At 44.9% G+C, this 16,220-nt stretch overlaps 1 protein-coding gene across 5 annotated transcripts in view; it reads right to left on the bottom strand.

The window, feature by feature from the left end:
• LOC121634314 (pleckstrin homology domain-containing family A member 5-like) overlaps positions 1–16,220 on the bottom strand; it is a 193,722-nt gene that overhangs the window by 61,404 nt on the left and 116,098 nt on the right. For 3 of the 5 annotated variants that reach the window (XM_041976840.1, XM_041976842.1, XM_041976844.1), the window contains exons 5-8: positions 12,555–12,602; positions 2,879–3,053; positions 754–858; positions 556–628 (exon numbers count right to left, since the gene is read on the bottom strand). In XM_041976840.1, the coding sequence (XP_041832774.1) occupies positions 556–628; positions 754–858; positions 2,879–3,053; positions 12,555–12,602 (401 nt within the window). The remainder of the gene's footprint in view (positions 1–555; positions 629–753; positions 859–2,878; positions 3,054–12,554; positions 12,603–16,220) is intronic. The other 2 variants (XM_041976841.1, XM_041976843.1) reach the window with 1 other exon arrangement.

The raw sequence follows: 16,220 nt of genomic DNA, 5'->3' as shown, positions 1-16,220 counted from the left end.
GCTGCTGAGCAGGGAGGCTGTTAAATCTGACCCTGGAGGTCCACCACCGGGTCTCTAAAGATCCGGCCCTGGAGGTCTAACACCAGGTCTCTAAAGATCCGGCCCTGGAGGTCTAACACCAGGTCTCTAAAGATCCGACCCTGGAGATCCACACAGTAAACACTGAGCGGGTAAGCGGGATGAGAGCGGGTAAGCTAGTATCCCCGAGTAAAAACACACATCACGAGGAAGCATTTCTGCACTGCAAGGGAACAACAAAGTGTTTGTGAACAGAGAATCATCCTCATGAGACCCCATCAACCCACTGTGTGCAAATACGATCCAATGATCCAGACGGCGTGAAGAGCTGAAAGCATGCTCAGCTGATCGCCCCTCCCTCCACTTAGTTCCTGATATCTGGGATTTCACAGCAGGAAAAGAACAACAAAGGAGCTTCATTGTCTAAATTAATAAGAATTCAGAACCACTAGATGATGTACCAAAATTCTGGACCCAGACAGCCCAGTTTAACCCTTGTCTGATCTCCAGCTATGTTTGGTGTGTGTGTTTCCTCACCACGGTAGTAGAACAGGCACATGTCGGACAGAACAAACCACCTCTTCTTCCACAGCTTCATGCCTGTGCTGTCCTGCAGGGGTCAAAGGTTACAGAGTCAGATCAGCCTTGGTGATTTTGCTTCTCCACGCTGCTGCTGCTGAAGAGGAGCCATAGCTCCCAACAGGAAGCCACTAGTTGGATTTACATGTCATGTACCTGTTTGTAGAGCCAGTTACTCTTCACCACTGGAGCACCAAGGTTCCTCTTAATGGAGTTGGACCTCTTTCCAAAGTTGTGGATCTTTTTGGATGATCTAGAAGGCTGATAAACACATCCATGAGTTCTCCATTACAGACAGAGAAATGTTCAACATTTAAAATTAGTTAACATTCACATAAAAAGTTACATGTTGTTTTTCTGGGAGGATTTGGGGTGTTTGGTTTTTTTTTCCATCACAGGAACTTGAAGCTACGGTGCATGAAAATATCTGCAGTGATAACATCACGACTGTACCAGAGGACAGGCTGGTGCTGGACTGTGGCTGGACGTTCTGCAGCTTCATGAACCTGCTTTCATGTCAGATCGCTATGGTTTAATTTAACAGTTCTCAGATAGACATTTTACATCCACAGCTTTATTTGTTATTCTGCTGAATGTTCTCAGCAGTGCTCTATCTGAAACACATCCTGTGTGGTTCTGCCTGAGTGATCCTCATGATTTGCACAGAGCTGTACATGGTTATAAATGATGTCATCTCATAAATGCATGAAGATGTGCTGGGTTATATTTTCTTTTAGCCAGTGTAAAAAGAAGTGATGCATCACTTATTCATGGCAGCGCTGAACTTCTGATCCAGTCATGAATATTTATTTCTCTGTGTTTGTGTGGGTTCTGAAGTGGCTCTAAAAGGACGCTGTGTTCATTCTGCAGGTGCAGAGACCTGAGCAGTGACTCACTGCTGTTCATCCCACTTCTGCAGGCGGCCATGAAGGCATCATCAGCCGGCTAAAAACAACCTGACATGGATCAGAAGCAGTTGCAGGAGGTTTAACTGTGATGTTTTATTCCATCACTTATCATCATAGCATGTTAAAACAAAAGTCTCCTGAATGTAAGCAGCAGCTTTAACTGAAGCCAGTGAATGTTTAGATGGCATATAGAAATGAACCATGAAGGTCCTGCTGGTTTCCATGGAGATGAAGGAGGTTAATAGTGAAGGATTCACTCTTCTTGTCATAGACTATCTTGGACTTGACTTCTTGATCCTCATGGTGGATCTATGGTGAATGTGGGGGCTATCCCTGGATCCTCCTGACTCTGACCATTGATAGAGGTGTCCATCATCATCATCATCGGTCAAAGGCTTCCTGATATATTTTCCTGTGTAACACTCTACTAGAACACCTGGAGCACAGTTCCTCCTCAGATATTACTTTTTCATTCCAAAGATTACTCAATCCTAGAGTTACTTCACTCATTCCTAGTACTATTTTACTCATTCCCTAGGATTACTTTACTCATTCCTAGGACTACTTCGCTCATTCATACAATTACTTTACTCATTCCACGGATTACTTTACTCGTTCATGGAAATACTTTACTCATGCATAAGATTACTCATTCCTAGCATTACTTCACCCATTCTAAGAATTACTTTACTCGTTCCAAGGATTACTTCACTCATTCCAAGGATTATTTTACTCATTTCTGGGATTAATTAACTCATTCATATGACTACTTTACTCATGCCTATGCTAACTTCACTCATTTCTAGGACTTCTTAGTCATTCCTAGGATTACTGTACTCATTCCTTAGATTGCTTCACTCATTCCTAGGATTACTTGACCTTTTCCTAGATAAATTGGGCTGCTATCAACTGGTTTCCATTGAAAGTAATGTCGTTTTCTTTTAGGACCATTGACATTTTCTATTGTGATCCAGGTGAATTTATAATAATCTCACAAGTCTCAGCTTTCTATGGAGACCCAGTGTATACATACAGCATGTAGTTGTGAAGATATAGTTCATTTATTTTGGGCATGTCTTCTCAGAGAGAAGACAGGAAAGCTCAAACCCAACCCCTGGAAGCTTCATGTTTATCCACCTGATATTACATTCAAAGTTAAAGATACTGAAGAAAGACAATCAGCTGATCACAAAGTTCATCCTCCTGGGATTATGTAAGATTTTTTTTCAATCTGATGAAAAGTGTTGGGAGATGCCATGAAAGACCCGTCTTCTTGCATGAACCACAGTCAGCAGCTCAGATTGAAATGCTGGCCGAACTGTTTGTCAGTGTTCTCATTGCATTATTTCAGGGATTTACTGAAGCAGACTGACCCTTGTAGAGGAGGTGGAGGTGGTGGTGGCAGTAGTGATGGTAGTGGCCGGGCTGCCAGGGAAGGTGCTGTAATCGGAGCCACCAGTGTAGTTTGAGGCCTCACTCATGATGCTCATGGGACGTTCTTTCTTGTCAGCACTGCTCCCCTGTTCAGATGAAGACTTCGGAGCCGGCCTGCACAAACAGAACCAGGCATGTCATCATCAGAGCTTCTGATCAGAGATAACCATCATCATTATCAATACTACTGAGTTCAGGAAAACCATATGGTGTGCTCACACTGTCGACCACAAACACAGAGATCTCTCAAAGGTACTGCTGTTCTAACCTCTGTAGCGGGCCCCTAAAGCTATCGTCTGTACCATAAAAAGACCAGTATTGTACCTCTGGGGGCCATTTTGTACCCTAATTTAAAAGTAAAAAATGTCTATCTGCCACCACAGCACAAAAGGAAGATAATGCTTTTCTGTTTCACACACAAATGCAGGCTTCAGTGTCCTGCCCAAGGACACTTTGACGTGGTCTGAGAAAAACCTGGCCTCAAACCACCAAACAAGTTAACACATCAGTTAAGTGCAAGTGAAATCAGAGTAGATTAAAAAAAGTAAAACTGCACAAATCTAAATCCACATCTGAACCTTTCTCTTTCTTCAAGACAGCACAACACCCACGATTTATCAGAATCTGCACTGAATGTTTAAGTAAAGTGTAAATCCTTCAAATTCATTATGAGCTGTACAAACAAACCTGAATAATGATAACAGTGAGCTGTGTAAGGCCAGAGAGCTGCATTTATCTGAAAATTCTCGCTCTGTTTGCTATGAAAAACTTACAGATCCTCCTAAACAGTTCAGCCCACAGTTCTTTTCCACTGAGAAATGCAACCAATTTGCCCTTTTGCCAATTTGGCTTAAAAACAGTTTTACCTCAGTCGAAAGTGATTTTCTTACTTATAGTTAACAACTCACTGGCATCAGTCACTAAAGATGGCTGCCATTAAGCCCCTCCTCTAGACACCTCTATAATGAACAACTATAGACCGTCTCTAACCTCTTTTATTTCCAAGATTATTGAGAAAGTTGTATTTCACCTGCTTCATGACTTTTTAAATGAACGCGGAAATCTTGATAAATTTCAGTCCGGCTTCCGACCTCATCACAGCCCTGAAACAGCTCTGGTCAAAGTGCTAAATGACATTAGGTTGAATACTGATTCTGGTCAAGTATCAGTCCTGGTTCTGTTGGATCTCAGTGCTGCGTTTGATACTGTAGATCACAGAATCCTGTTTTCAGGCTGGAAAACTGGGTAGGACTTTCCGGAGCGGTCCTTAACTGGTTCAGGTCCTATTTAGAAGGCTTCCTGGACCCCGCTGATTAGTCACATCACGTAGTGGGAAGGGGTGCTGGGGTCTAGTCGCTCTGTGGGGGTCAGGGGTGGGGCTGGCTGGGGGGCCTTGGGGGTCCATCGGCCCTGGCCGTTTCTCTGGGTCGGTGGTCGGGGGGGCCATTGAGTAGGGGATGGTGTGGCTGACTGGCTACGGGGCCTTTGGGCCTGGTGCTCACTGGGGGCGGGCCGGGGGGCGACTGGGGGTCCGGGGCAGTTGGGGGGCTGGCCTGGGGCTGGGCAGCCGGGTTGCTGGGGTGGGGGCCGGGCAGGGGGCGGGGTCTGGGGACTGCCTCCCTCCAGCTCGGTGGGCCCTTCCTGGGCCTCGGGGGGGGGCTTGGTCGCCCTGGGCATGCCACCGGGGGCGGGCTGATCCGATGCCGGGCAGGTACCCTTGGGATTACAATGTGTCCGTTGGGTCTAAGGGAGGGGTAGGGGGTAGGGGGAAGGGGGGCGGCGGGAGTCCTGGTGGGCAGTGGGGAGGATTAAGGCTCATGGGGATGGAGTCTGCTCTCCTTCTCGCTCTCTCCCCTCCCGCCGGGGGCTCCTTTGGGGAGGATGGGGGCGCTGTGCCTTGGACCCAACCAGGATGCGTGTGTGCGGCCTGGGGCTCTCTGGTCCCCTGGTGTGGTGGCGTGGGCTGCCGGGGGTGGGTGGGCGTCCGGGGCGCTCATGCGCTGGGCTCTTGGCGGGGCCGGGCCTTTGCCCCTCTTCCCTCGGGTGGTCTTGGGGGGGCGGGGGCGCCTACAGCGGCCAGCTGGGGAGTTGGCTGCCTGGGACGGGGATCTCTCTCCCAGTTGTGCCCCTCCTCGGGCCCGGCTGGGACGGGGATCTCTCTCCCAGTTGTGCCCCTCCCCGAGCCCCTCTCCTACCCCGCCACCCCACATCACACACACTACACATAGGGCACTGTGGGGCGGGTGGAGGCGGTGGGTTTGGCTGGGGGGTCCCCATTGCGGGATCCCCCGGTGGACCCCTGCGACTGCCTGCCCCACTAGATTTTAATCACAACCTAGACATCAATATACATTTAGGGCCTCGGGGGGATGGGCACATGGGCTGTGGGTGGGCGGAAAGGAGCCACCAAGGTGGCCCTTCCTCCCTTTGTGACCTCTCTCCCCCCAATTTTATTTACATGTTAGACACTACCACATTTAACAGTACTGCACTACACACATAACACACACTCACACACACTGAGGGAGTCCTGAGGGGGTCCTGCTGCCTGGCAGCAGTGGGACCCATCACCATCTCATGGCTCCTTCCAGTTTTTAATTGCATTATAAATAGCCCATACTCATGCACACACAACTCAGGCTGGGGGGCAGGGGGGCCGGGGTCTTCCTACGCCCTCGTGTCCCGGGATGCACTCGGGGCTGCAGGGGGTGGAGGTTCGGTGCCTGCCTGGAGTCCTGTGCGGGGTGCTACTGGGCTGCGGACATGTTCTTGTCCCTGGGGTGCCTAGCCTTGGTGTTGGGTTTGCGTGGCCCACGGTGGTTTTGCCTGGGGCGGTCGGGCCCCGTCGCGTTCCTGGGTGGGGCTTTGCTGGGGGGAAAGGGTGGTCCTTGGGTCTGTGGGGCGCCTGCCTTCCGTGCGGCCCGCGCCGCAGCGCCCGGCGCCCGCTGGGCCTGCTCGCCGTCGCCCTGGGCTGCCCGGTGCCCCTGCCCCGTCGGGCCGGGGGTTCCGGTCTGGGGACCCCTCTGCTCTGGTCCGGGTGGGCCGCTGCTCTGTCTGCTTTGGCTATCCCGGGCTTGGTACTCTGTGGATCTGCTTGGCCTTTGGGGCCTCGGGCTCCCCCCGTCCCCCGCTGATGCTTCGGGGTGCGGCATGATCGCGGCTCCCTTGCGGGTACACATTTCCTCCCTGTTGCATGGCCACACATGCATATTAACACGTGCATGCTCACAAACGTGCTCGTCTCTCCATCCGCTTCTCACTAGATGTAGCTGATGTTTGTGTGTTGATACGTTCATCTGCAGGTACGTTTGATGACTATTGTAATTTTTTATATCATCATCATTCTATCTTTCTCTCGGTATCATGTAGTACTGTGGTAGTTTATGCTGTTGTTTTTTTTTTGTGATATGTTCTGGGCAGCATAGACAACTGTTATTTCCACATTTTAATCCTGTCCTTTTCTCCCTTTTTTTTTTTTTTTTCTCTCTCTCTTCCTCTATCTCCCTGTCAGGTTTGGCACTGACATATAAGACTAAAGAAAATAAGATTACAATAAAAATAATAAAAGTATCAAGGGCAGCCATGTATATAACATGTCTCCCTTGGTAGAGCAAATCTGTCAAGCAAAATATGGCACACAGACCACCGTTCTGTATGTTAGGATGCTGGACAGGACAGGGTAAAAAAAAAAAAAAAAAAAAAAAAAAAAAATAAGGCCGGAGTTATTTTGTTACGATCGGCAGCTATGAATCTGAGCGAGTGGCCATGACTTGCGGAGTCCCCCAAGGGGTCAGTCCTTGGACCTCTTCTGTTCAACTTGTATATGCTCCCTTTGGGTAAAATATTACAGAACTATAGCATTAATTATCAAAGTTATGCTGATGATACACAACTTTATGTGTCTCTGTCACCAGATGACTGCAGCCTAACAGACTTTAATTTCTACAATTAAATGAAGACAAAACTGAGATTATTCTGTTTGATAGCAAAGAGAAGAGGGTCAGCATTGGTAAACACCTGGAGACTCGGGCTCTTAAAATCACTGACCAAGTTGGTAACCTTGGAGTGTTGATAGACTCAGACCTGACTTTCAGCAGCCACATCAAAGCTTCACTAAGAAGCTTTTTACCAGCTCAGAAACATCAACCGAAACATCAAGGAAGGCCTATTGCAGTTTAGTGAGGTCAGTTCTGGTCCATGTCCTGTGGTTTAGTGAGGTCTGTACTGGTCCAGGTCCTTTGGTTTAGCGAGGTCAGTACTGATTACCTGCTCACTAGGGGGAGCTATTCGTTGAAACGACCACTGTGAAAGAAGAAATAAGAAAATGCGGCCCATTGATCGGGCAGGGCCAAAAATGACTTGTTCACTGCAAGTAAACAATGGTTCAACAATAAATTTATTCAGTCTGGTTTCTGGTTTTACTTTAGAACCTGATCCAGTTTTCACCAGAATCTATCCAGTACGAGCAGCAGGAGAGGCAGCCAGATATCCACCATGTTGCCATACGTCGTATCATATGTCCCTTCCTCTCTTTGGTCCATTTGCAGTCCCACTGTCAGCATACTGGACCTGAGTTGGCTTGCAAGCAGACCGAGACCCTTGGTTTTCAAGAGGACCGGAGATTGCTTGTAAGTGGACAGAGACCTGCGGTTTTAAGCATACCAGAGTTTGCTTCTGTTGTCCACACCAGAGTCTGAATGCGCTTTCACACTGTTCCAAATTCCCTTGGAAGCAGAACAGGGTTATTTTAATGCAGACCAAACAGTGCCAGTGTGAATGTGCCCAAATACTACAACCCTTTTTTTGACAGTAATGAGTATTTCTGTCAGATATTTAAAATGTTGCTCTGCTGTGTTCTATGCCTTAATGGACAGAGCCTTGGACAATATTTGAGTGATGAAACACCCCGTTTGATTACCTCGAATCCAGTTTGAACTTCCAGGACAACATGCTCTGTGATGGAACTACGTGATCAGAAAAACACAGAGATGTAGGACGGTAAAGCAGGAAAAACTGTGTGTCAGCATTAAAAGATGCATGAAGGAACTTTCTGTTAAAATAACAACAACCACCTCCACCTCATCTCAATGACACCATCTCTGTCTGAAAGGGAGGATAGGAATGCGAAGACATGAACTGTGAAGGTAATGTTAAAGGCGTGCAGAATGACATCCATTATTCTCTGAGTGTCGTCTCAGATTTACGCCTCCACAGTCCAATAAGCTGAGGAAGTTTTCAGCTTCCAGTCTGATGGAAGGAGAAGACCTAAAGGTCTCTCAGAGGGGTTTAACTACCAACCAGTGACTGCTTCATCTCTGCTCTGAAGGTCAGAACCACGTCAAATCATCAAAACATTGCAGTGGTTGTGTCCCACTGAACTCTCACTGCTATGAGCGGTTATAAGGAGATCCTGCGGAGACCTGATTCCAGTGCAGACCTCTGTCTGCCTGCAGCACTAATACCACATTAGCTTAGCAAATGTAATACTCCCAGTTTAAAAGGGGATAAATCAGGGATGTTAACAAAATCAGCTGCTTTGAGGAGCTTAAGTTCTTCTTAATTAGGCCTTTAGACCAGTTCAGAGACACAGTTTAGAATTTATAGGCTTAAGTAAAGTGAAGTGAGAGGTGCTGTGTGAATGCTTCAATAGTAAATCTCTGATTTTAAAACTGTTTTTAATTGTTACTACAAAATCAAACATGTTAATTTAGAAGTCTGAGCCCCTGAGGCAAGTGAAGCTGACACTGTAAATGACATAGAGCCGGTGAGAAGGCAGATTCAAATCAGGCACTTTCAAACATTTGTTCATTCAACTGTATTTTTGCCAGTTTAATAAAAAATTCTTGAAAGTAGGAAAGTAGTGGAGCACAGCGGAGAAGATTAGGTTAACCTGACAGATTTTATAGATCGGCGTTACGACAGAATTGTCATAGGGAAGCCAAACCAAACATTAACCCCCTCCACCTCATCCAAGGCCAAGAGACAGCAAAAAGAGGATTCACCTGGAGCTATTTCACCACCAGACAATAACTCGAGGGACATTCTTATCTCTATAGATAAGAAACTTAGTAGTTTTGACTCACATTTGAGTCTGGTGGAGATTCTCCACAAAGAGTTCCAGGTGTTATGTGAGTCACTGGAATTCAGCCAGAAGCAGATTGAAACTCCTGCTGTAGAAAATGCCGGCTTCACAAAGTCGGTAAAATCCTTCACCGAGGGCTTGACCCGGCTCTGAGGAAAATAAGATAAAGGTAACGGTGATCGATCTGCAGGCACGGAGCATGAGAGAGAACCTGGTATTTGCAGGGATTCCAGAGCAGACGGAGGAGACCACGGTGAAAAATTTCATCAAAACCCACCTGAAGCTCCCGGAGGAAACGATAAAAAACATCTCCTTTCACAGAGTCCATCGGCTCGGCGGGAGGAAACCCGGGTCCAGCAGACCAAGACCTATTGTAGTGAAGTTCGTCAGCTTCAAACAGAAGGAGCAGGTGAAGAACCAGGGCCGCGAACTGAAGGGAACCAACTTTAGAGTAAACAACCAATATCCGAGAGAGATCCTGGACCGATGGAGAGTCCTGTTTCCCATCAGGAGGAAATTTATCGCTGAAGGCGCTCGCGCTGTCATCGCGGTGGATAAATTATTTATTAATGGACAGCTGTACCGCTACCCGGACATCACTCCATGGCTCTGCTGACGTGTTGGTATGAGCTTTAATCTTCCTGTATTCTCACTAGATTGTTTCAATGCATAAAACTGCCATAAAGATCATGTAGTTAACAGTAAATTCACTGCCTGTCTCCACAACACTGCTCTCAGCACGGATGTGTTTTTTAAAATTATTCGTTTCCTTTGGCACTGTCGCTCTTTTCATTTCTCACTCTTCTTCTTTCCGACCCTTTCACGGTTAATCGGTACTGCCACCGTCATTCTATTAATGAGACTCGTGGCGCACGCACACGCTTGATCAGGCCCAGCTTGCTAGCACACATCAGCACTTTGCATGATTCACACAAACGCACACACGCAATGTATGAGGGAACAGCACACAAACACATGCACAGATCCATCTCACGCACTCAGCTGGTAGACACACATGCATGTGGAGAAGCAGAGGGACGCACGCATGCATGCTTCAGTAATGTGCATGTAGCCTAATTTCTGTGGTCGGATCATGAACACACAGGTTTGTCACTTGGAATGTGCGTGGAGCTGGTACAAGGGAAAAGAGGTTAAAGATTTTCAGTCGGCTGCAAGAAGTGAAGGCAGACATCGTCCTCTTCCAGGAAACTCATTTATCAAACTCAACAACAGATCTTCTTTCAACAGCCCAGTTTCTACATGTGTACTCAGCTTGTTATAATTCTAGGAAAAGAGGAGCAGCAACTCTTATTAATAGAAGGTTAAACTGGTCACATTTGCAGGATCTCACTCATCTCTGATCACTCCTCATTCCTCATCCTCTGCATGCTGACACAGTCGCTGAGACGTCCAGTGGGTTTATACACTGCTTTGGTTCAGGTTTATATGTTTCTGGTTCTTTGGTTGTTGTTGTGATACATGTTGTTGTTGCTGTCTTGGTTATTTTTTAGGAACTCCTGATGATTGTCAGCTTAGTTTACCTGTAAAAGCTATAGGAAATTCTCTGATGTGTTTCTGTACAGGTGTAGCAGCTGCTTGTCTGGTGTTAGGTTGGATTGAAGCTCGTTGCTTCTGTCTGCTGGATCTTTGTCTACTCTTACATTTTTCTACTTTCCTTTTTTACTTCTCTTCACTATTTTCCTTTTTTCTGTCCCCTACAGTCAGATCCAACAAGATTACATAAATTCCACAATTCAAAATAAATAAGATTAAAATAAACAAATCAAGAGGAGCCTTATACCCATAAAGGTCCTCTTGGCAAAGCAATTTTGTTCGGCACAACACAGCAACTAGACCATCATTCTGCCGCCGCCATGATGGACAGGACAAGTTAAAGAAAAATAAAAATGAAAAGAAAGAAATCTGAGCCCCAAATAGCAATAATTTCTCCATCACAGGTAAATAAATAAAGTCTATGAACTAATAGAATCTAAGTCTTGGTGATATTACATCCCTGAACATGTAAATGTTCCAGTCTTGGAAAGAGGCAGCCAGTGTGTGTTGGATAACTCCTGCAGCAAGCCATTATTTAGGATGACGGATCTGTTCCCGCAGCATGTTTACCCCGCAGGGTAAGCAGCCTTGTTAACGGTCTCTGATGTTAGACTTCTCTCTGTAGAAACATCAGAATGTTTAACTTAATCTGCCAGTGTTGAAAACAGCACCTGTAAAAATCTGGATATCTAAGTCATTCCCAGCTGACCTGTGTGAAAAAACCTAACCAAACCCGAATAAATTATTATTTTAGCACATGTCCTGACATGAAACCACTTTCTGCTTTAACTTTAAGGACCGTTCAGCTTCATCTCAGGTTGAACACATAAATATTCAGATATAAAAACAAAAGAAATGCAGTAACTTCCATCATTTCAGCAGTTTAAGCATTTTCTCTGCTTCTCAAGCAACTCTCATTTTAATGTGACTGGGGGTAGCCTAGAGGTTACAGAGGTGGGTTTGGGTCTGGACGACCCAGATTCAAGTCCCCGCAGTGCCAACAGAAAGGAACCACCCCAAAGCTCCCTGGGTGCTGAAACATGGCAGCCCATTGCACTCTGATACATCTACAGTTGGGTAAAATGAAACCCCGGATTTCCCAGTTTAACCATTGCCTGTTTATTGACAATGTTTCTGGATCTTCGACTGGAGTTTTAAATGTGGAGATTCTTTCAGTGACTACATCTCCTTTCCATGAGAAAAGGCTGCCACACCAGAGTCCTTCACAAACCACCATTCACAAACTGTTCAATGAATCCATTCCTTTAAACACTGACTCCTGTGCTGCAGCTGAATTTCTGGGTCCTTGGTGAACCATGACAGCAGGTCAGCACAACTTCCACACGGAACAAAATCCATTATGTGACGTATGTGACGTGTGTGTTCCTCTGCTTCTCCATATGCATGTGTGTCTGTCAGACCTTCCACCAATCAGAGAGCTTAGATTGACGGTAACGTCCAATCAGGAGCAGCCAAAGATCAACCAGTGAGCAGAAAGTTGTATGTGTGTGTGAAAAGAAGAAAAATAATGCTCCTCTATGGCTGGAATAAAGCCAAGAAGACTTTTCTGATGCGCAGTGGCGCCCTTAATTATGGGGCACCACCGACAATAATTGCTAGTGCATAATTAAACATCAATGTTGCGGGTCTGGACATGTGATTTGGGGACCAGTATGAAGACAGAACAGACAAGTGAGGCTGTCCTGAAAACATCATGTCTGCATGCTGACTGGGAGTAAAAGCTTCAGCTGCTACAGGCTGGGTTAGATTAGAATAAATGGGTTTAAGTTTTAAGAGTTAATGAAAAAGCTATAAAAGAAAGCAACAAGTAGACAGCTGGATGTTGGAGAATATCACCAGATGTTGAGCTGATCGTCTTGTGTGACTGATGAGGAAGACTCTGCATGCTTTAGTGACTGATAGAAGCAGAGAAGAGTTGAAGCATCAGTGCTAAGGAAGCTGAAGCAGCTCTTCATTACCTGCTCAGAGCCTCTCTGTCAGCCTGGACAAACTTTCCACAATTCACGCTGGAAACAGGACAGAGGAGGAGAGAGAACCACAAAACCAGGGGGTTAAAAAAATAATGACAAAAACAAAAAAAAATAAACAAAACAATAAGTGAATGAAGGAGGTGATGATGCTTTCTGAACACTAACCAATCAGATCACAAGAAAAAACTATTTAAAACATGGCTGCTCTTTATCAGCCCGATCCCTTTTCCTTTTCCCTCATCTTCATCATTAACCTTTTCATCAGGACCGCAGGTCAGGTTTCTCCCACCCTGACCTGCTGGAAGAACGTGTTCACAATAAAACTCAAAGGAAACGGGAAGAGGAAACCAGACAATCGGGAAAGGCCACAACATTTGGTCCAGCTTCTAGAGCAGAGAGGATGGAGAGCAGGAGGCCATTAGCAGGATATCAGAGACCCCACCCCAACTGGAAACGTTAACTTATGAATGGCTTGATTTGCTGAACATTGGCTAACGTTAGCTTCGTAGCATTAGCGCATGTAAAGGTAACTATATTGCCATTCATTCCAGGTCATCTACATCCACATGTTAGCGCTAGCCATCATCCCTGTAATTATTTAAACCCCACCGACAGTTGGCAGAAAACCATTAAACTGAAGTATTTGTGGTTTTATCATATACTTACTGACAAGTCTTTTGTAGAGCTGACTGTGTCCTTTCTATTACCAGTGGCAACATCGCTCTTTGATCTTCCCGCTTCGGTGTCCTCGCTCTAAGGCCCTTTCAGTAGGACCCTACATGTGAGGTGCCCTCTGTGTGCCTGATTAAAATACTTTTTATTTACTTTTTATATTAGCTTTTGAAATAGTTTGACATTCTAATATAAACAAAGTGTGCTGTGCCGTGTTAATAGTAAAAAAAAAAAAAAAAAAAAAAAAAATTAAATAAAAATACAATATTTTCTGGGGTGGCCAGTGGGGTGGCCAGCTTTTTGTTCAGGGGGGCACTGGCCACCCCTGGCCACCCCTTGGGGGCGTCCTTGCACTCCAGGTTTTTATTCTCATCTTTCACTCCAACTGCAGCACCTGCAGGGAACACCGGGAGTCCGTCATCTAAATGGACACACGGGGAGTCTTTTAAAAGCATGACAGTAAGTAATAGTCACTGATTCCAGCTAGTTAACAGTGAAAATGTGGTTGTTACTGATAAAATAGATGCTCCCAGTTTTACAATCCCTGTTGTTATTGCTGGTCTGAAACCAGTTTGTTCTCTGGCTGTTATCATCAATGAAAAAGAAGAAGAAGAAAAAAAAAACTCCTAATAGTTATAAATACATTTATTTCTTTTAACTGCATCCAGACTGAGGCAGGACAGGGACGGAGAGGACAAAGATGTCTGCTGAGGATGTGAGTCTGAAGGATCTAACCGGATGTCTGACCCTCGGAAATGTGGAGTTCTATTATTCAAGTAATATAAACAGCTAAAATGATGTTAAGCTGACCATTAGAGAGGGAACAGAGATGCAGGCTTTTTTAAGGTTTTGCTTAGTATTTTTGCTGAGACTGTACTCAAAGAAATTGTACTTAAGTGCTTAATACCAAGTCAGATTACTGACAGTCTGATTACTGAGTCAGATTACTGACAGTCTGATTACTGAGTCAGATTACTGATAGTCTGATTACTGAGTCAGATTATTGACAGTCTGATTACTTAATCATATTATTAAGTCTGATTACTGAGTCAGATTACTGATAATCTGATTACTGAGTCAGATTACTGATAATCTGATTACTGAGTCAGATTACTGATAGTCTGATTACTTAATCATATTATTGAGTCTGATTACTGAGTCAGATTACTGATAATCTGATTACTGAGTCAGATTACTGATAGTCTGATTACTTAATCATATTATTGAGTCTGATTACTGAGTCAGATTACTGATAGTCTGATTACTGAGTCAGATTACTGACAGTCTGATTACTGAGTCAGATTACTGATAATCTGATTACTGAGTCAGATTACTGATAGTCTGATTACTTAATCATATTATTGAGTCTGATTACTGAGTCAGATTACTGATAATCTGATTACTGAGTCAGATTACTGATAGTCTGATTACTTAATCATATTATTGAGTCTGATTACTGAGTCAGATTATTGACAGTCTGATTACTTAATCATATTATTGAGTCTGATTACTGAGTCAGATTACTGATAATCTGATTACTGAGTCAGATTACTGATAGTCTGATTACTTAATCATATTATTGATTCTGATTACTGAGTCAGATTACTGAAAATCTGATTACTGAGTCAGATTACTGATAGTCTGATTACTTAATCATATTATTGAGTCTGATTACTGAGTCAGATTACTGATAGTCTGATTACTGAGTCAGATTACTGATAGTCTGATTACTGAGTCAGATTACTGATAGTCTGAGTACTGAGTCAGATTACTGATAGTCTGATTACTGAGTCAGATTACTGACAGTCTGATTACTTGTTTGTGGGTGGATGGAGGAGAAACTTCCTGTGGAGGCAGAATCCCTCTCATCAGTTTCACATGAAGATTTTTCTTCTGATGAGAGAGGATCCCGACCTGAGCTCTGATTAACAAAGTCCAGCCTTGTCGGTTCAACATGATGGTGATCCAGTGAAGGCTGGCTGTGAGCGTGCACATCTAACCAGCATCATCATCATCATCATCTGCAGATTACTTGATATACTCGTCATCTTCACAGCAGTTGGTGGAACGAGGTGAAAGTCTCATCACCATCAATCCTGCTGCTGTTAAACACCTTTGCTTATTCCACACGAGTTTAAAAATACCAACCACACACACACCTTCTCCACACAGACATTCTCTACCAGGAGGATGTGACTGAGGTGATAATTGGGATGGGAGGTGAATAACAGAAGTGTTAAAGTGTGTTGGAGGTGTGTGTGTGTGTGTGTGTGTGAGGTCACATGGGTTGCTGAGGATGATGAAGTGGAGGAAGGACATGCAGGAAGTTTGCTCGACTAATGCACCACACCCAGAACATTCAAACTGCCTCCTTTCGTCCGTCTGTCAGATTTCTTCAGCATCAGAGAAGATCTTAGAATCTGAAACCAGGTACGAAGCATGATGAACCTGAAACACCATCTTTAATCTTCTACTAACTCCTCCTCTTTGCTGCATCTGATCATCTCCGACCTGAATGTTACAGTCTCTAATAGCCTAATTATTGATAGTCTGATTACAAACAGTCTGTTTGGTGATAGCTGGAATATGGAGTCTCATTACAGACAGTCTGTAATGAGACTATCAGTTATGACAGTACCATAGTTGGATTTCTGAATCTGATTATTAATAGACTGATTACTGGTGGTCTAAAGGACAGATCCCTTTCTGTGAAATCAGCTCCCAGTTAGGCTTCAGGAAGCAGATATGCTCTCTAGCTTCAGATCATCTTCAATGGTGGAGGGACGGGGTACCTGGCCATGGCCACCCCCAGCTAATTCTTGGCTCCCTATTGACCACCCCGAAACAGAGATTGAGCTCATAATGCTGCTGACGCCATAAACAAAGTTGAGCATCTCCTATCAGCTAAGCAGTAAAACTCAGTCCAGTCGTCTGGAAAATGATCTGCTGCTGTTTAATAGAAGCTCCTTTTTTACTTTATCT

Source organism: Melanotaenia boesemani, chromosome 23, assembly GCF_017639745.1.
Source record: "Melanotaenia boesemani isolate fMelBoe1 chromosome 23, fMelBoe1.pri, whole genome shotgun sequence".
Lineage (NCBI taxonomy): Eukaryota > Metazoa > Chordata > Actinopteri > Atheriniformes > Melanotaeniidae > Melanotaenia > Melanotaenia boesemani.
The sequence above is the reverse complement of the archived record's forward strand: the minus strand, read 5'-3'. Positions and strand labels throughout refer to the sequence as shown.